The sequence below is a fragment of the Chamaea fasciata genome, unplaced genomic scaffold (assembly GCF_029207755.1).
Source record: "Chamaea fasciata isolate MVZ Bird 193981 ecotype frontalis unplaced genomic scaffold, bChaFas1.0.hap1 SCAF_5, whole genome shotgun sequence".
Classification (NCBI taxonomy): domain Eukaryota; kingdom Metazoa; phylum Chordata; class Aves; order Passeriformes; family Sylviidae; genus Chamaea; species Chamaea fasciata.
In genome coordinates this window covers 12592854-12614400 of record NW_027094090.1, presented here as the reverse complement: position 1 = coordinate 12614400, position 21547 = coordinate 12592854, and the positions used below count along the sequence as shown (strand labels likewise).

Genomic DNA, 21547 nt, shown 5'->3' with positions numbered 1-21547 from the left:
AGTGTAACTTTTACTGCTGGCAGTACCTAATTTCAGGGTTTTGTGAGAATTAGGAAATATAGCTGAGATGGTATATAGAAGACCAGTAATGGCTTGGGCTGTCATTGTCCATATGGAAAGTCTGTATTTATACTTTAGAACTTTATTTTGATGAATGTTACAGTTGAGCCTGGCCTCTACAGACTGGTATCCTGATGCTTTGCCTGTGTCCAATGTTTGCAATATGTAAGTTACTGCCAATGTGTTTCTTTGGAACATACATTTTTTTAATAGAATAACCTGGGCCAAAGCTGGATAACTGGGTCAGAGTCAGTGATTTTCATGTAGAAAAGTCTGGGCTGTGGGCATCTCAGATTTAATGTCCATAACAGAAGTGGTTTGCCACTAGGAATTTCGAGGGCATTATACTGACCTCAATCTGCTCACACAATCACTGAAACAAATTAAAGAGCAAAAGTACTATGTCTACGCTAGTATGCAGAGGGTTGTTGGAGGCTGTTGAAATACAAAGCAAAAGACAGTGAGTAGCATAATTTTTGGTCTCCCAGCAACTGATGCACAGTTATGGATAGATGAAGCTAAATTTTAGCATTGAGGTTCACATATGCAGAGTATAATTACATTTTTATTCTAAAAATGTCATTAAAACAATGTTAGACTAAGTGGTTTCTTTTCAAAGGAAAGGTTAAAATGGGAGATATAATTCCAGATGAGATAGTTAGAAAGAACTGTTTGCTGTGTTTCTCATTGGCATACTGTTAAGATTATTTTGGGAAATACAGAAATGGGTGGGGATACAAAAATACAGTCTGGGAAATAGAAAAGAGCAGCGAGCTTTTGATGAGACAGCAAAGCTCTTAGGGGTGCAGGTTGAGACATGCCTGGGAAGACTTCATGCAGAAAGTCAGCACCTTGCCTACAGAAACTTGGGAAAAGTAAAACCCCTTGAAAGTCTACTTTGTTATTCATACAGAGCTGTTTTGTTTCATTTTAGTGGCATGTCTGTGCCTGTGGCAATCCTCAAATTTCTGCTATCAAAATGTCAGGTGAGGAGGTGACTCAGTACTGGAGATTATGGTTTACTGGGGAGAGGAGCAGAGATAGAGGAGCCAAAACAGTTTGGGGAAGCCCAAACCAAGGCTTGACATTGTCGTAATAATTCAAGCAATTTTATTTCTTTTACTTAAGTGCTGTTGGGTAACTAAGGTAAAAAGTGATCATGAAAAGGTTTTATCTTCATTTAATGAAATGGGGACAGTGTCCATCTCCTGCACTCAGCCTCAGCCTTCATCTTTCTCAGTCTTTTTAAGAGGAGAATAGAACATTTTGTTAATAGATTAATGGAGGAATAAAACAGCCACTCTAAGTTCAGTTGCATACAAATTATCAGACTGCTTTTTTCCCTGTTTTTTGACTAGCCAGGCTAAGTGTCCTGAAAGATCTGGGCTTCAGTCAGCATGGTCATGTGTGGTCCATTAACCAGATGTCTTAGGTTTCCAGTCTTCCTCTTTTTAGCACAATTCCTTTTCTCTCATCCTGTCCCTTGTAGCCCTTAGCAGATCCAGCAAGGAGGGAGAGAGATGATTCCCAGGGAATAAAACGACTTGTTTTATTATTATTTTTAATAATAATAAACAATATTTTTTTGTTTTATAATTATTTACTTGTTTTATGGATGTTACATTCATAACATTGCTCATGACAAGAGGGTCATAATCCAGCTCTACAGTTGTTACCCCATGAATTGTAGACCGTACAAATTTGGGTCTCTAAAGGGTTCAAAAACTTTTAACCAGTAAGTATAATTGGAGGTTGCTTTACCATTTCTTAGACACAGACAAAAAGATACTCAGCTGGTGCTGGGTAATTGCAGAAAAGCCAACACTTGAAATGGAAACATCCTCTCAAGGAAAATGTTTCCTAATCTCAGACCAGATTATGCTGTTTTAAGTCCCATGCACAGGATGGTGTTGTGTTGAGTATTGGTGTATACACAGGACATGAGAGCTTCACATGTGATACTGACAACTCACAGGGCAAGAGCTCTCAGGACCTGGAGCTTCATTTTAGCTGCAGAGCTGCAGCAGCACTCCTATTTGTTGGGAAAGTTGCCTGTGAAACCAGGAACCTGAGAATCACAGGGATGAAATGCAGGTGCTGGAAGTGGTTTGAGGCACTGGGTTCTTGGGCTGCCTTAAGGATCAGTTAACTGCTATATTGTTTTTACAATCTGTGTCTTTTTTTTAAAGATAGGACGAATTCAAACCCGTTTAATTTGAAGTCCGATATGTATGTTGTGATTTGATAAAACTCCTTCGTCAGAAGTTTCACGTTTTTACTAGAAGTGGCAGGTATTTATAATTTGCTGCACAAGTAGTTTTCATGTTTTAGCATAATTTAGAGTGAATTAATGGCTTGTTATTTATTGCCTAATGCTCGGTACGAGTGATTTATAAAGCCATACTCTGCACTGCTTGTTACTTTGTATTCTCTGCGTTAGGTGTATCATCAATATCATTAAATGAATTCACAGTGACATTGCTCTGGAACTACGGGTTTTGATACAAGGGTAACAGAACATAAATCAAGATTATGTTTAATTCATAAGAGGCACCAATCTCTCATTTAAGTGTAGGCTGGGCTAGATGGTGTCAAAAATATGCTTTACAATACCTCTTCTGATTGCATTTCAGACCCTCTCTATATGCCCTTATGTTCTCTGTGAGAATAATAGATAGCAATACAGTGCAGTTTGTCAAGTGAATAACATTTCTGGTTTTGTATATTTGGGTGCAAATGCTATCATTATTTTTACCACAAGCCAAAAGGGAATATATTTACATGAATATACTTAAAACTATTCTCAAGGGAATCTATAAATTTAAAGACAAGTCTTGCCTATTCGCTGCAATAAATACAATCGTTAACTATATAAATTACACTTTAAAAATCCAATATTTTGTAGTATTTCTAACTGTTCTTTTTACTCCTAAGCAGAAATATAAATAAACTTTTATTTTAGTCTTTCTTAACTATTTAAATTTCTCTTGAATTAGTACATTAAAATCCAGAGCAGTGAAAAACCTGTCAGAATTTTTAACTAGTATCTGTTTACTTTTTTAATAAATTTTATGTAAATATTTCTTTTCCCTTTGACTTTTGTAAAAAATTATTTTTACAAAGCCTAAATTTAGGATTAGCACTGACTTGAAAATGCACTTTCACCTCACTATTACTCCAAGTACATATGAACTCTTGACAGTATCATTCATATATAATGGCAATTTTGAAGCAAGAAGATTTAAATATCTGTGCCTAGGACACAGTTTACTGAAAGTGTTAATTGTGCAGGAACTAGGGCTGTCATTTGCTAGAAGTTTTCTCCTCACTTCTCTGCAAGATGTGGGATGTTCTCTTTGACACTTCTTGGAGTTAACAAAATAGTCATCATGTATTTTAAATGGCTGGAAGGAATTACATTAATGGGAGAATACTAATGTTTACACATAAAACTAGAAAAAAAATGTTTTGTGAAAACGAATTATTTTTTTTTCAGTATTTTAAACATTTGTTCTCAGCGGAAACTAAGGACAGTAAAACAAATAACTTAGATCTGGAGAGGGAGAGATAAATTAGACTTCAGGGCCTTTTTGTCCCAGCTTTCATGCCATATTCTGTGTGCCCTTTCATTAATATTTTCTACGATTTGTTAGAGCAAGAGAAAAAAATCAATTGAAACATTTGATGAAGTTTTTTTACACAAAGGAGAAAGAGATTGTTGGGATTTTTTTAAATTTTCACTTAAAAATAAGTTGGAATAGTACACTTGTAACTACTCAGTTTGTAAACAAAACTTAGATACTGTTCTATAACAAAAGGAATCTGTATGTGGAAATTAGAAATTCCTGTTAGTGTTTTACACAAATCTTCCAAAAATGCTTCATCCTACCACCTGATATCGAGCAGCCTTCCCTCCCATTGTTGTGCTGGGTGATGTTAAGGTGTGTTTTGGGAAGGTGTGTGGCCTCTGAGGGGTCCTTTGCTTTCAGGAGGTTGTGGCCCAGAGATTTCCAGGTCTTCCCTCCAGCACATGGGGCACCTCTCCCATCTCTGCTGTCAGCCATGTCCAAACTGCAGCAGAGTAGTTTGGAACATCTTCTGCCCAGTTTTGCAAAGAAAATGGATATCTTGTTAGTTATGGCATCCTCAGGCTGGGCAAAAGGGTGCTCAGCACAGAGCTGTCATGTACCTACTTAATGTCATTAATGTGCTCAAGACCACAGAGCTCGTTTAGGATCAGAGGTTAATGGTGCTAGAATTAACTGCAAGCTCATTTCATTTACTAGTACTTCTGAAATAACAGTGACTGGGGTAATTTTTCTTCATTATGCTGTGTGTCTTTTGGTCAGGAGGGTGCTGTTGTAAAAGGAGTAAGTGCTGTACATGGTGACACAGTACAGATCCATTCCCTGGGCAACTGTCCAGTTTCCAGTCACTGATATTAAAATTTTCTGTCACCAGCATTAAAAGGTGCCCATGTCAGTGAAAAACAGAAAGACAAAACATGCAGGGAAATCCAATTTTATGTAGCATAGGATGTTGATGAGAGAAAATGCTGTTTGTCCATCCCTCTTTCTCCCTGAATTAATTATTTCTGAACTTTTAGGTCCATTCCAATGAAAGCTGACAACAGCTTAGCCATCTTTAATAATATTGTCTTGGATGTCTGAATATAAAGGACCATACTGGGAAGGATTAATATATACAAATGGGATAGAGTTTGAGGAAGCTCAAGCTGGGCAAGAAGCTCCATCTGACCACACGTTTTAGCAAACACCTCCTCAGCCAGGAGGGGGTGGAGTTGGGATACCAAGAGAAAGATGGTACCAGTGTGGCTGCAAGCGATGAGCTTTCTGTGGCTCAGAATTCACTTCTCCTTACTTCAGGTGTGGAATGACTGTGTACGAGCTCCTGCTGTGTGGAGGGGCACAGGAAAATACATCAAGTTAAACCAGTACAAAATAAACCCTTACTTGTCATGAAGTCATGAAGCAGCATCATTCAGCATACCTGACACCAGGAATGCAGACACAGATTCCTGAGTTCAGGAATGCAAGGCTTTAAACAGGATCTTTTTAAAGTATGTTCCCCAAAATTAAAATGGCATTTTCTCATTTATTTTGATACAAGTTTCAGAAGTGTTAATTGGTACAAATGTTTTTTCAAGCCATGCCTAGTATTTTAAAGAGATTATTAAGAAATGTAGGTGTGGTTCATTTAAAATCCCATTCAACAGGACAAGTCTTGGAATTTGAAAAGCAAAGATTTTCTGAAATTTAAAGCAAAGATTTTCTGAAATTTAATGTATTTTGTTGTGCATAATGAGGCATGTGAAATAGCCTAGGGGAAAAAAAAAAAGGCAGTTTCATTCTGGCTTCCTAAAACAAGCAGGTCAAAGTTCTTTACTGTGAACCCCTCAAAAGACCAAGTATCAGCATGAGAAGTATCGAGAAACAATTTTCCATGGCACCACTGACAGCTGCAAAAAAGGACAGTATTTCTCTTCAGCAAGACAGCCTGTAAATTTCTGTGGTAAGCACAGATCAAAAGATTTGTGAATGGGAACTCAGAAAAGACTCATGTTCTGGTTTACTAAAAGTATGTAAAATATTTATAATGCTTTCTCTATCTCTTAGTTTAGGAATTATGAAGTCAATAGTACAAGCAGAACAATGGTCAAGTGGAATACATGTTGAGAGATAGAAATAAATAGACCATTTGAAATTCTTAAGCTAAAAGGTACATGTTAACATGTATCCACTGAGTATTATTAATACATAAACCCAAATATTTAGTTTAAATGCAAGGGATTGACCTCAGGTCAATAAAATTAAAAATTTTAAAAATATATATACACTTAAATATATATTTTCAAAGGGCATTAATGTCATGCAAGGAATCCAAACTTACTGTGAGCTGTTTGATTGAGGGATCCTCAGGTATGGATGCACTTGGAAGCTAAAAGCCACACATCATCAGCTGTTTTTTAAAACATTTTATTTGTTGTTTGCAATATACTGTTTTTAACAGTTTTGTAGAGGAATAACATAGAGTTATCTTTGCCAGTGGATGAAGTCTGCCTGTTTTCTCAGCCTGTGCCAAACAAGTGGTACAGCACAGTGAGTGCTGCTATCTTTACAACATTGTTTGAGATGCTGTTCTCGGATTTGTCTTATTTTCTTCTAAATTTATAATTGTATCTCTGTCATCCACACACCTTTACCAGTGAACAGCTTACTGCTGGTTGTTCTATCCTTCTGATGGGTCTTGCTTCAATTCTTTTGACTGACTGCCACATCCATCCCATTCATAGCAATAAGGCACCTTCTAGCTTATGTTATGCTGTTTTTCCATTGTAGTTTTTCAAGATTTCAGCCATTCTTTGTGCAGACTTAGGATTTTTTTTTCCGGAGGTCAACAGATGCCTGATGGTCATTCAAAATGGGAAAATGTTAATTACACTTGTAGTACCTTTATGTAACTTTTCATGAAATCTAGTACCTGTTTTGAATCCATCCTTAGTCTGGTCAGTTTTGCTTAGACTGCACTGGGAGGAGTTATGTCGCACATGGGATGTCGCTGCTTCCCATTCCAGGGAACTCTGTCTGGCACCAATACGTTGGATATTTTTGACAAAGAGAGTGCTCAGAAAACCAAGGTTTTAGAAAACCTGTTCAATTTAGTGTGACACTTGTGAATTTATCCCAGGCAGCTCATGGGGAGTGTCCCTTCCATAAGGGTAGAGGGAACTGGACTAAAGGCAGCAGTGGACCTACTACCCATAGTTCCTCAGTTGAAGAGGAGATATTTGCAAGAACAAAGCCATATTTCTTTGTTTTTGTTTACTTGATGCAGTATTTTCACAAAATCTTAAAAACTGTATCACTCTGAAAACCCCATTAGAATACCAGTTATGAGTAGAGAGCCTCTTTTATCGTTAAGTGTTAGCTTGAGTTTGATGTTTTATTAATCAACCATAAACTTCTTAGCTACACAAATTACAGATGAATTTCTCTAATTTCTAGCACCACTCTGTTGTGTACAGCAGCAGATGTGCAAGTCTCCGATGAATGCCTTCATCTGTAGTACTTGGAATTTGGGATTCCAGACAGGGGAATTTGAGCTCCCAAGCAATATTTCATGTAAAAAAAGCAATAATGATTTGTGTGTATTTGAAAAGTTCACCTTCCTGGCAACTTTACTGAACGGAATTCCCAATGTATTCATTTTGATAGGAAACCATCATTAGCAAATAAATGAAGAGTTGAAGTCTGGTTGTGTTTCACCCAGTATTGCCATTTTTTTGTTCACCGGGGACATAAGGAATCCAGTGTTGATGCTAAAGAATCTCAGGGCATCAACAGGATATTTTCCTGCAACGATTCATTCCAGTGTTGTGCTCATTCTGCCAGAGACTACAGAAAACAAATCTGTGCTCAGGAAAAATTAGTCAGTAATAAAACAGCAAGAGCAACCATCTATTCTGGAAGTACTTACACTGTTGCTTAGATTCTCTGTTACTCCGGTTTCTTTCGAGGCTAAGGTTATAAATCTCTTCATTATTACTTTAAGAGAAAGGTTTTAGACTTTGATGTCTTTTTTAATAATGGGTTTAAAGAATTATTATCCACACTGTATCTAAAGGAGATATTATAGCAATGTAACTTAGCAGGTAATTTGTTTCTGAATAAGAGAAATCATGGATTGTTTCCTAGTGAGAAACATGGATTCAAACTCATTATTGTTGGAACAGTATATTATATGGGAGGCTGCTGTCCAAATGAGTTGTAAATTCAGTGTATTTATGCCTGTGTCAAGCGACTGACACAGGTGAAGTTCAGATTTTGTTTCACATAATTTTGATAATCCTATTATTATTTTATTAGGCAAAAGCATTCACAATTACCAGAACTGTGAGCCTAGATGTGCTGTTAGGCAATGTGGTAGAAGGTATAGCAGAGCTGTTTGTTTTTTATTAATGTAGTTGACCCTGCTTTGAGCAGCAGGTTGGTCTGGAGACCTCCTGAGGTCCCTTCCAGACTGGATTTTCTTATGATCCTCTCCGGGGTCTGACAACGAGTCTCTGGGCAGGCCATGTTTTCCTGGATGGAAGAAGGAAAAACTGCCCATAACTCAGAAGCAGCTGAATTCAACAATTCTGGAGCTGGCAGCAGGGACAGAGGGTGGGTCCTGACCCCAGCTGTGGCTCAGAGAGCTCCCACCCACAGCACAGCTGGAAGCCAACACCAAGGGATGCTGAGCCATTGCTAACACCCTGCAAGGGGAGCTCAGGAGCTTTGCTCAGCCCTAAGAGCTGCTAAAAGTTGCTGGTTTGGAAAGCAGGGCTGGAGAACAGGACTTGTGGAAGGACACAGAGAACAGATTTTTCTCTTTTAAATTTGATCTCTCTGGTTGAGGTGGGAAAGGCTGGATGTGATTTAGGCATCCACGTGTCTGATTGCCTCTTATTCCCAACCCTAAAACAGCCCTCTAATGGGCGTCTCTGAAAAACGTCCATGTTGAAGAAAGGCCAAACCATGAGCAGCAGGATCCATGGATCCAAGTTTCCTACGTCTTTGGACAGCAGTACCCAATGGTACCACAGTACTTCCAGGGGCACTCACACTACACATCAATCTTGCCTTCAACACCTCTAAGGTCCCCAAATAACCTCCTACCCTTCACTAGTACAACCAGCTCCTGCCAGGGCTCCACACCATCATCTCTCCAGTTTGTGCTGTGTATATAATGCCATTCCACTTGCTTCTTTTTTCTGGAGTTCTGGGATACTTCACAGATTTTTCTTTTTTTTTTTTTTTTTTTTTTTTTTTTTTTGGTGGCTGATGGAATTAATTACTCTCCTAAGGCAATATTTCACCTGCCTATTTCTATTTGTAAGCTGGTATGGTCTTCAGGGATATATGCTTTCTTCCAACTCATAAATCTGGATGAAAATTAAAAACCATGCAGGAGAAATATCTGTCCTTTGTATGATTACTGATCCTGCAGGTTTTTTTCCAGAGGTTCGCCATATTCACAGTAAGAATAACAATTTTTTACTAACAACTGTACCACGTTCTCTCTTAGTTTGGTTTTGATCAGTCTGTGAAAGATTACCCTGTTTCATTTGGTTTTTAGTCCTCTGAAAATATTTAGGTTGGTGAGAAGAGTGCAAAGACACATTAAACAAGGAGTATAATATTTCAGAGTTTGATGAAGCTTTTGGAAGGGAAACCTGCCCCATGTGCTGTGAGGTGCAGGCTGTGGAAATTCTGATTTTTGGTGTATTATTTTCTAGCATTAGACTAAAGAGGCAGGTTTTATCCTTCCCTTGCGAGCTGGCTTGCACATTGTGGATGCAGCAGTTACATATCTGTAATTAATATTGAAATTAATTGTTTTTAAGAAAGGGAATTAATTTGGCTATTGAAGATTACTTTGTGGGGGTTGTAAAGCAAATACAGGGGATAAGTTTCCAGATTTTTATGAGGTCCAGCTTATCCATGGCTATTGACAATGTCCTTTGGGAGCAGTGGGCAGCTAAATCAGGGTAGAGCAGACTGGGGAAACCTTAACTAGGAAATGGATAGTGAGTACAGATGGCATGAGAGCAGTGAACTGAAAAGGTGGCATTACAATCATCCTTTTCCCCATTATTTAGGATCTTTTAAAACTAATGCTTTCATCCCAGCATCTCATATGCTGTTTCAGATTTTTCTTTTTAATTTTTAATCTTTTTAAGTTTAGCTCACTGTGTTAGCTGAGTATGTTACTTATTTTGAGCTTTCATTTAAAAGCGTACCACATCAGAAAACCCCAGAGCATCAACTACCTTTTAACTCCTGGTTTTCTGAGATCATGGAAAACCTTTGGTACTTCTGGTTGGATACTCTTAGTTACCCAGCCATAAACTCATGACTGGGGAGAATCGATATCACAGATATTTATGCAAAGTGTTAAACATAATGAACTGGTTAATTCTTTTGTTCTGTGAAAATCAGTTCTCAAGTAATGATTAATCTAATTAGATGCAAACCTTGCTTTCATTTCTTTGCTTTCACCAGATATACAACACCTTAGAATGGTATTCTGTGGTTAAATGCAGACTGGAAGGGATTTCAGGATGTCTTTAGTCCAAAATCCTGCTCAAAGGAGGGCCAGACCAGGTTGCTCAGGACTTTAATCCAGTCTGGTTTTAAAATACAGCCATGATGGAGAGGAACTGCACAAGTTCCTTTGGTGGCTCTTGCCATGTCCCCCCAAAGTCATCTCTTCTGCAGGCTGCATGAGCCCCGCTCTGTCAGCTTCTCCTCACAGAGTATGGGCTCCAGCCCAGACCATCTTTGTGGCCTCTGCTGAACTCCCTCCAGCTGATCAGCACTGCCAAACTTAATTAGTACATTTTATTAAGAAAAGGGTCATTGTAGAAGCATGCTGAAAGTCCATTTACTTAATACCTCTGTGTTTAGAGATTTCAAGAATTTTCAAATTCATGGTAACTGCAATGTTTCTTTTCCTACCAGAAACGACAAAGGTTTTGTTGTTCTTGAAGGATAATTTAGGTGATTGAATAATTCAATCTTCATTTAATATAGGCTTTAAAAGATTACATAAGCAAAATTTAGGAAAAGCAGTATTTTTTTATACCAAAAAAATTGTAATATATTCATTAACTTAGGGTTAAATATAGAATTCAAATAGCTATAAATATTCAATGCATCAAAAACCTAAAGTTCATCCAATTGATGTTTCACCAAATAATAAAGTACAATAGATTGCAAAACCTAAAAAGAGGACAGAGTCTTCTCCCAAAGACTGAAAAAGGTGGAAAACAGGGACCTAGTTATTGGCACTGTGTCAGTAGAGAGACAATGGATGCTTGTTCTATTATTTATATGAGCTCTCTGCTTGGCAGATGCCACTGGAATAACCCTTTATTTCAAGTGTAGAAAAAATAGAATTTGCTTTTCTTTATAATCGCACAATGCAAAATACTAATGAAAATGTTGGATTTCCTGTAGCTGAGAAGACAGTATTGTCGTAATCTGCTTTCAGTTAGCAAGAAGCTCTAATCATTCCAGTCACATAAAACTAGACAGGATTTTTAAAAACCTACATCTTTTTATTCTCTGAGACAGAAGAGAAAGGAAAATGAATGTGTTTATATACAATTTAAAATGGGAAGTCTTACTTTTTACCTCTTTTATAAGGTATATAAATTGTTAAGGTGCTTCCATCTTTTATACATGCACCTTGCAACCAAAGAAAAGTCTGCTGTTCTTTAGGACAACAAAAAAGGATTCTTATAAATTGTAACATGTAGTGTCTGGATGTGCCTGTGCACCCCTCTGTTTCCAGTGTTGTAGTGTTAGATCCATCCTCTATAATATGGATTATAATTATAGAATCTAGACTAGAATCACAGAATGGCCTGCCTGTTTCAGTGCCTCGCCACTCCCACAGTAAAGATTTTTTTCCTAATGTCTATTTTAAACCTGTCCTCTTTCAGTCTGAAATCATTCCTGCTTGTCCTGTCACCACATGGTTGTATAAGAAGTCCCTCTCCATCTTCCCCTTCAGGTACTGGAATTAAATTTCTATAGGCCCTTTTCATTTATTTTCTATTTAGGAATGTTTGTTTTAAGTTTGAAGTTCTTATATGTTTATTAAATCAGTCTTTAATCAACCTTTAGGTTGAGTTGAGTACTTTTCCCCACATGTGCAGCCCCCAGAGATAAATTCAGAGACAAAAGACAAACTAGGGTGGCATTTGTTCCTCTTGCATTTACCCTATGTGAAGGCTCACCCATGAAATAAGTTGTGAGCATAATGTACTCATATGAAGCACAAACTTCAGCTCAGGACTGTTGCCCCAAGTGAAATTATTGTTTTTTGCCCTCTAGCACACACCCTGTCTTTTGCTGGCCATTTTAGTCCTTTCCCCCTGAAGAATTTTCACCTCTGATTGAGGTTTTTAGAGCAAGTGTGCTAATTCCAGTCTCCTGAACAAATGTCTACATAAGTAATTGCATCTTTCTTGCCAAATTTCCCTGAAAATTTCAGCTGAATATGGTCAGGACAGATGACTTTCTCTATAACATCTCAGTGAGGAAACCATTGGGGACAGGGAGAGAAAAGCAGAGTCAAAATGTGTATTTCAGAACACACAGATCTCATTTCTGCTGCTTTAATTAGACTGAACTTGCATGTCAAGTGAAAACTGAAATAACAACTTGGAGGCATTTAACCAGTAGATGGAAGCCTCCCACCCAAGTACCTTCTGGTTCAGCAGCCACGAGTGCTCTGTGCATTTTCCTTACTGGCCCCAGCACCAGAACCAGCATCATCTCCCAGGTTTAACACGTTGGTCTCACTGCTCTTGAAGAAATTGTCACTGAAGGTTCCAGCCCTGGTAGGAAACACAACCCAAAATGCACCCCAGCCTGACTTCACCTCCTGCCACACACAGTAAACAGTCAATAAACTATCTTTGCAGGGCACTGGAAGAAAATGGTTCACACTCCCACCACGAAAGGCTGTGCACAACCCAGCCCCATGTTCCAGAAGGCCTCTTCTCCGTCATGCTTTCAAGTTATTTTATTCATAGATCCCTTTATCGGGCAGTATTGGAAGAGAATATATTTTTTAAAGGCAGTGGGTTAAACAAGACAACACTACAGAGATGGTCTTGCAAATTTAACAATGAATTAAAAATAAACCCATTTATTTGCACAAGGAGGACAACTATCCACCTCTGGGCAGTGTGGCTGTGCATCCTTTCCACAGATGGAGCTGGCACAGCCAAGCGGCAGAGGCAGCACACAAGGGTCAGTCCCATATAACCTCCTGCCTGTGCTCTCCTGAGCCAAAACACTCTCTTTTAAATGCAACCTGTTAACAAGAACATGTTAGCAATCCATGTGAGGCCGATGTGAACTATGAGATACTGCAACACAAAAAACCAACATCAGTCATTGGGTATGCATTATTTTCTGCTTCAGCCCAGGCTCATAACTTGCCCAGCATACACTGTGTCCCCCACAGCGGTGGGGAAGCAACACAGTCTGTGCTGACATCAGACCTGATTTCAGGGGCACCACTGTGGGGCTGGGGAAGACCAGTCTCAGCTTCATAAAGTCACTCACTGATATTCTTGGAGCCAGTGTTGTGGAAGTCACCCTGAATTTCCTCAAGCAGAAGCAGCCTCTAAACATTAGCAGCTGGCACAAGGTTAAACTCTGCTAGTGCCAGTAAGAAATAACCTCCTTTTCTTTGATCCTGTAGAAAACCTTTTTTAGTGCATGATGAGATGAGGTATTTTATTCAGAGCCTTTCTGAAGACCCCTCTCACATGAATTTGTCCCAGTGCCTTCCTTCACTAGGGAAGGTGCAGATGGCCAAGCATCTGTGTAAGGGCAGAACGAGCACGAAGCATGTGAACCCCAGAGCTCCAGGGGAAGGCCCGGGCCAGGTACTCTGCTCTTGGATGCACAGCTCAGCCTGCTGCATCCAGTCAACATCAGGTAGGAGGGAGGACTCTATCATATGGAAGTGTCTCTGGGCTTGTTCCTCCCAAATCACCTGGGATGATTTGTGTCATCACACAGGAGACAAATTGATACTACTGGAGCTATATTCAGAGGAGCTGGCAATACTGCACTTGCAAAGCATTTTTCAGCTTGTTGGCACTTGTGCAGGGTGGCACTTCAAGCCCCATTCCACAGGTGACATGGTTTATAAATAGTTTAAGTAGAGAATCAGCAAGTCCCTTCCTTCCTTCCTTCCTTCCTTCCTTCCTTCCTTCCTTCCTTCCTTCCTTCCTTCCTTCCTTCCTTCCTTCCTTCCTTCCTTCCTTCCTTCCTTCCTTCCTTCCATTCAGTGACAGATGATTTGGAAGTCCTTATTAGCATCTGATTTCAACTCAAATAGTTGTGGTTTAGGAAGGAATTTTTTAAAAAAAATTTGCTGTAATTGAAGTAGGGGTTAGCAATGCCTTGAACTGCCAGAAAGCCTTGGCATCTGATGTCGTCTTTTTGTGTTCAGACCTCTTTATTCCTCTGTAAGCAGTTCATCCCCTCTTGCATAGCCCCAAGCACAAAAATACATCTAGGCTAATGGAAGAGTGAGGTTAATATAAAGAGGAATATTATTACCTCAAAGTTGGTTTTCTTTCAGAGCTCTCACTTACCATGTCAGGAAGTTCCTGTTCTCTTCCATTTTTCTTTTATTTCTCATCCTTTTGTAAAGATTAATTCCTACTTGGAATTATCTCTGGGGACATACCAAACATGCATCTTGCCTTTTGGCTGGCTGACACATTAGATCTGATTAGACACTTGCCCTTTATCTGGGAATAATGCAGACAATGTCAGAGTGGGACTATAGACTGCTGTGGAGTAACACCAAATAGTAGTTAGTAAGTGCCCTTCCTCTAAGCAATATTAAACTACATTTAAGACAGCATAGAAACTTTTCAAAAAAGCACAACATTCACTTACCGGATATGTCACAAAAGCAAAACCCCAGAATTAATAGATGAACAATTTTCTTTCTTTAGCGGAGTCTCTTTCAGGCATTGCCAGTATTATTTTTGTAATGATTATCATAAATATTATGTCGTTTTTAGACTGGAGTGTGAATATAGGAATTGAAATGAGTTTGGATATGTTACATGCCTTTATAAGAAAAGAATCCAAATTCTGATCCTGTTCTGTGAATCTCACCTGTAAGGTAGGAACATCACCAACAAAGAAAGCTCAATACAGAAAAAGTGTATTTTGAACTTCTTTCTAGAAGTAGCTCAGTTCCTGCCTAATTGTGCTGCACTATTTTCATTTGCTCCATTAATAAAGCATAAATACAGAGAAAATGGAGCACATGATACTGGTAAAGCGGCAGTAGCAACACCCTTAACAAGTCTCTGAAGCTGCTGATGCCCATGGCAGGACAAATCTGATGTGAGCACATGCTGCAGCAAGCAGTGCCCCTTCTGCACTGCACTCCTGTCCCCAGGGTGCAGATCACTCCTGCTATGGAACAGCAATAATTGGCTCTTAGTCTGCATTATCAAGCAAGGGATGACAGACGCAGAGAGATGCCGATCATTCAACTGGTTGTTGGCTCTCTGCCCAAGTCTCCTTTTTCTCACACGCATGCAGAGATCCAGTAAACAGTACAGTTTGCTATTATTGGTATTACTTGGTATTTGTTTGCATTCAGACGCATACTCAAGCTCTCCTCTGCATGTGGTCTGTGTTCCAAGAGTTTGCTCTTCTCTGCCTCATAAAGGAATGCTCTGGTTGCCATTGTTGTTGTGTACATTCTGAATTGTATCCTGGGCTGTTGCACAAACAGCATCTCAGAAGTCCTCGTTCGCTGCTAATAAAAGTTTTCTTTCCCACTGTCTGCAAAGAGTCCTCTCTTCCATCCTGACAGCTTGGGGTATAGAACTGTTGAACAAAATACCTTCTGTGCCTTAGGTGTGGCTTTTTCTTGTATGTTGAGCCAGGGAAGCTCAATACATGGAATTCCCACACTGAAACACATATGCAAAACATGTCTGTTGGTGCTGCATTGGCCACAAAGCTGGCTGTGGGATGCCCCGCTATTTCAGCTGCCAGGGAAAGCCAACATATCCAGTCCTTCTCAAGAACTCTGGGCACATGTTTGATTTTGGAGATTTTTTGGTCAAATTCTGACTTGCATGACTGAATACATCTATGTGTTAAATTGCAGAAATGTATGTCGTAATCATAGTTTCATGCATATTCATCACAACAGAGCTTAAATAAATACTTTAATTCATATTTTTAAATTAGACTTAAAGCCTCAGCTCTCTTGCCTTTATGTGCTGGGGCAGTGTAATTGTTTTTGTTTTACTCTGTACTTAGCACGGTCGCTGCTCTTGTCAGCAGATATAGAAATGCTATTGTAGAACTATGGCATGAAGTTCTGCTGTATTTTATAAAAGTACTGAAAATCCTAAAATAATTTCAATAGGGCACATGGCAGGGTGTGCCACCAAAACCTCTCACTGGTCATGGGACTGTGGCCAAAATACTCTCACTGCCAGGTAAGGCAAGGCACCAGCTTTATATCTGCCTCTGAAAGTCCAAGACGGAAAAGACAACACAGCTCTCCTTCCTCTGGCAGAGGAAGAGAGTGTCTAAAAGCCCTAGGAGCATCAGGTGACCTTAGTTTTGCATTTCAGGACACACACATTGGTGTAAATAGAGCTTTTCTACTTGTACAGAAAGCAAAGTAGATTCCAGGGAAGTTTTGTTCGCTCTTATTTGTACTCTGGCAGTTTGAAGATGGGTTTTACCCTGAGGATTAACTGTATATGAAAAATTTAGTAATAGATGTGTGACTTTTATTTTTCTTGATATTCAGGGTAACTGGACTAGTAGCCAAGAAAAATATAACGCATTTTGATTTTCATTTTCACACCATTCCGTTCTGGTCTTTTCTGACATTTCATAAGCAAGCTAGGCATGATCCATTAGACAGGGGACACTGCTGGCTGAGAAACTGCACTCACAAAGTAGCTTTCAACTTCTTATTGTTGAACTGAGAGGCTATTTCAAGGACTTCACATGGATCTATACTTAGCCCATTAATATTAATTGGAGAAAGGTTAAGGACATGTATGAAGACTGTGTATGAGTGTATGAGTCTAGACAGATCTTGGAAAAACTTTGGCTGAAAGAAATAAGACTTCTAATATAACACTTGCAAATACTGAAAGGTTTTGGAATCTCTGATATAAAACTGATGTTGTGAAGCACTGCACTTGGAAAAGGATTAAATGAGCAACTGGAAAGAAAGTAAAATGGTTACTAACATGAGAGCTCTGTAAGAGAAAAACAAATCACATTGCATTCTATTTCTACCTGATCATAAGGAAACAGAATGACAAGTTTTGTGGTATATTACTGGGGTCACTAATGGGAATTAATTATTCTTTAGGCAAAACTTTTGAGGCCTCAAATATATAAACTCTATGTGCAACTACAGATATATGTCAAAGACATCCTTCATTACATGCCAGCCATTTTGGTTTAGCAATTTTCTTTTGCAATGCACAAAAAAAAAAAAAAACAAACAACAAATCACTGCAAATTATTGTATAAATTTAGAAGAGTACAAAAAAGAACACAGAAAGAAAACGGAATGGGACTTCTGATTTAATTAGTCACACATAAAGATATACATATAAAAATAAGTTTATATTATTTATTGTTGTCTTTTTTATGTTCACAGGGCTACAGCTACTCACAGGGGCCAAGTTATATTCAAGGATGCCTTAGCACAACAGCTGTGTGAACAGGGAGGTAAGACTCACCATAATTCTAAAAATATCTGGCAATGTGGTTTTCCATTGAACCTGCATGTCAATGTTACTCTTCATGAAAGCTATTCTGTAGAAAACATCATAAGGATCTTATTTACATTCTTGAAACTGAGTCTCTTTGGCTTCATACTTCCCATTATCTATCCAGGAATCTCACTTTTCCTCTCTACTAAGTGGTGGGGAATATACAGAACTTTAAGAAGCATTATGCACATGCCTGAAATCAGCCTGTAATAGCCAACATTTTTTTTCTGTTAGAACCACAAGGTGAGTTTTACCCCTCACTATATTAACTTTAAGCAATATGGCTGCAGCAAAAGTTTAGTTTACTATCCAGCTTACACATGTCCTTGTGAAAAATCTGCCATCCCATTTTGTGAAAGTAGGCCATTGAATTTTTGCCTGTCACATACAATATTTGATCATTTTTATAGCTAAACAAAATGTTTGACTTACACAAACTTTAAAAATCTAATTGTTTTCACAGTTTAGCCTTTCAATGAATAACCTAAAAAATAAATGTCCTGTTATCATCTGTTGTCTACAAGCAGTACTTTGCTTTGAACCTGCTTCACTAAGAGAGCGAGAAGTAGAGAAGGTATCCTTCATTTTTGGTACAGGAGAGAAAGCAATTTCCAGTTATTTCAGGAAAATTCCAGTGATATTTTCATGTGAAAAGAAACAATGAAACATGGGCCAAATGATTTAAAATAAAATCATTTTAAAATGGTAAATGTGTTGTCATATTAACACACAAGAGAAAATCCCACAAAACACTTCTCTTGGAGGCATTAGAGCTATAGGGTTGTGGGGGTTTTTTCCTATGAATTTGGGAATATGTCTTTTGGAATAAAAAGCTGTTGAACATTATTTCAGGAGCATAAATTGAGTTATTCATATAAGGTATCAATAGTAGCTCTATATATAAGGGGAAAATATTTCAACTTTCAACTTGGAGTTTTCACTTCTGTTGTAGTTCAATGGAAGTAGGAAGAGGGATTCAGAAGAGAAAAAATGTCAGCTAGCAGGTTAGGATGTTGGTTATACTTTGAAGGAACTGGAAATATGTAATACAGTTCTGGTAATAGAGAAGGGAGCGTTCTGGTGATCTGGATGGAAAGTGATTGGGCCAGACACGTTTTTGCTGTGGGGAAGGAAGAACATCTGGAGAAATTAACAGGAGGTAATTGTGCACCTGTAATGGGAGTGTGAAAACACAGTGTTTCAGTGACTGGTGCATGGGGACCTGGAACAGAAGTGTTTTCAGGATCACATTTGGGATGTGCTGAGGGGGATGGGGAGGATATCTCACACAGCCTGCTTGCTGGATGGATGTGAGTCAAGAGTGGAAAAATGAATATGCAGGGTAATCAAAATGAAGTGACAAAACCTCTTATAAACAGACTAAACTCTCCAAGGCATAACTGCAGAGTGAGCATACCACAGCCAAGGACAGTCTGGGGCAGCCAGAACAGGTAAGGGCGGGAGAGGGAAGTAGGAGTCACATTGATGGCAGTGACAAAGAGCTGGCAGTGACCAGGATGCGGAAAGCTGTGCACAAGCAAGTTGAATGGAAATACATGACTGTCAGTGTCAGAACTGGCAACATGGTCAAGGAGAATATGGACAAAGCAAAAAGATTTCTCCCAGCTAGAAGAAAATACCTTTGTAAGCAGAGACAAGTGGGTAGATATCCATCCATACAGACCTGGCAATCCTTCTTCAGACATTCTGTTCACTAAGATTTTACTGGGAGAGCTGACAAAAGAAACTTTTATTCTTTCACCCCTCTCTGCTTTACAGTTCTGCAATTTTGGAGCATAACCTAACCTCAGATCAACATTTCAGCAACACTTATGTTGGTTAGAACAGTAAGTCCTTATGTTACTGTGTGCTGTCCCTGAGTTCAGAGGAACAATGCAGAACAAGGAGAAAATAGAATTTGGATACTGGTTATATGCAGAGAACAAAGGATGCTGAGATGTCCCACAGGCTGCTCAGCTGTGACACTCCCTTTGCTGCTTCCTCCTTCCATCCAGCCACTGAAATCCGTGTCCTGCACCAGCTCCCTAAAAGGGCCTTCAGCTTCCCCAATTTGTCACAGACTCCCACATCCTTGTAACTTTTGTGTTTCCCATGATTTTACCAGCAATACTCTTTGCTTTATACAGTCATTTCAGAGACACCCTGGATTTATCATCCCAAAAATATGTATTGTCTCTGCAGTAGCTGTGCAACCATTAGATTTGGCTTAGGCAGGGATCACCCAGAGGTGCTGTTCTGGGAGCAGTGGACAGCCTATGACAGCTGTAGCAGTGATCAGATTTCCCTGCAATACTGATGTGCAAACTTCTCAGTTGCTCTCTTGGCTCTTCTCCCACATTTTGACCCTCACCATGGCTTCTCTCCCCTTGGTTTCCTACCTCAGACACAGTTTTCTTAACTTGGATATTCAACCACTGCATTGCCCATTATTACCCTTGCTCCCAACGTTTCCAGCACCAGGCTCTCCTCTGCCTTTTGGTTCTTATTTTTTCAGCACAGTGTGCATTGCATTAGTCTCTAACCACTGCACACTATTATCATCCTTACACTATTAGAATTAATTTTCCTATTCAAAGAAAAGAGGCTTTCTTTGAAGTAGACCTTACTTCATTTATTCCATTTTCATCAACACCACTAATACAAACAAAGGATTCTTTCAGGAAGAATTAGTGAATTTATGTAGATGCAAATATCATATTAATATATATGCAAAACAGCAAGGTAGATTGACATAGATTAGGTTTTATAGTCTGTTTCTAGTCCTAAACATTACTATACTGAAATAGTGCACTGAATGATGTGACATATTAAGTAAAGAAAAATAAAACCATAGGGGCAACTTCATAGATTTATCTTGGGACATCTTCTTAATAAGTATGTTCACTAGAGGTGGTATCAGTCTTCCTAATGTCTGGTAAAAAGGAAATACATGAAGATGTGAAAGTAGCAAGGAGTCTCAAAAATCTTGTTCACTGTGGCTGTCCACCCTCAGATGTAAATTAATAAATCCTAGTGGAGTTAATGGAATTTTTGCAGTGAAATGAAAGTGGTTTTTTGTATTTTGAAGAGAATTAGAGGATGATAAAGGGTAGTGTTAAGGGATGGCAATGCCACATGTATAATGTAAATGGAGTAAAAAATTTTGCCATAGGGAATGACACCAAAGAAAGTAAAATAATTGCTTAAAAAGATCTGTGTTCAGAATATAATACATATTTTAGGAAGCTAGGGAGATGTTTGAGAGCTGATGTAAACTTTAAATTTTATGAAAATTATATTGAAGAAAGGAGACATAAAAATTATCACAGAAAAAGATAATCTAGCACAAACATGAAAAAACCCAAACAAACAAAAACTGTATAAGAGAAGCTAGAAAAGGGAAATATCTTGTAAATAATTTAAAGGATAAATAGGGATCATAATGACTGATGATATTCTTGCCAGTAAAAATATATTTAATAAACCATATGTTTAATCATTGATGTAGTAGTAAAATAAATGGAAAATAAGGTGAACTTAGTATTGTGCATGTTGATTCATATTTATTTCTGACTTGAGTAGAACAAAAATCATTCATTAGTAAACAGCGGCATAATTCAAATGGAGTTGACAAGACATCAGACCTGGTTGGATCGCACAGTAGAACTCAGAATAGTTTAGATCTGTATGAAAATAAAAGTGTTGGTGGGAGGAACAGCTCGTGGTGCACAACCCCACCTTCCTTTGCCACACCACGTAAGATGCTATCAGTTAAGGAGGCCTTTTCCCTGGTACACTGTAACTTTAGGTCAGTAGCACCATACTGGGAGTTTGGTTCTGACTGACTAGCAGAGAACCTCAGAACAGTAAAACCTAAGAGATGGAAAAGACAAAGGAAGCTGCTCCCTCAGTGCCATATCATTCCCTTCTGCATAATTCCCAGATTTTTATGCAATCTCACGGTCAATGCCACACATTATAGGACTAGGTTTCCTTTCTAAAGAGACCCCTCTATAGTCTGACAGATATCTCTGCACTGAAAGCAAATCCTGAGAATTTGCCCAGACTCTCTTTTATTTGAAAACTGCCTGAATGTTTGTGCAAGACATT

At 38.7% G+C, this 21547-nt stretch overlaps 1 protein-coding gene across 1 annotated transcript in view; it reads left to right on the top strand.

The window, feature by feature from the left end:
• Positions 1 to 21547, top strand: part of RELN (reelin) — a gene marked incomplete at its 5' end in the record, with an annotated part of 251119 nt that overhangs the window by 69647 nt on the left and 159925 nt on the right. The window contains one exon of the mRNA XM_066184512.1: positions 17323 to 17393. Coding sequence (XP_066040609.1) covers positions 17323 to 17393 — 71 coding nt within the window. The remainder of the gene's footprint in view (positions 1 to 17322; positions 17394 to 21547) is intronic.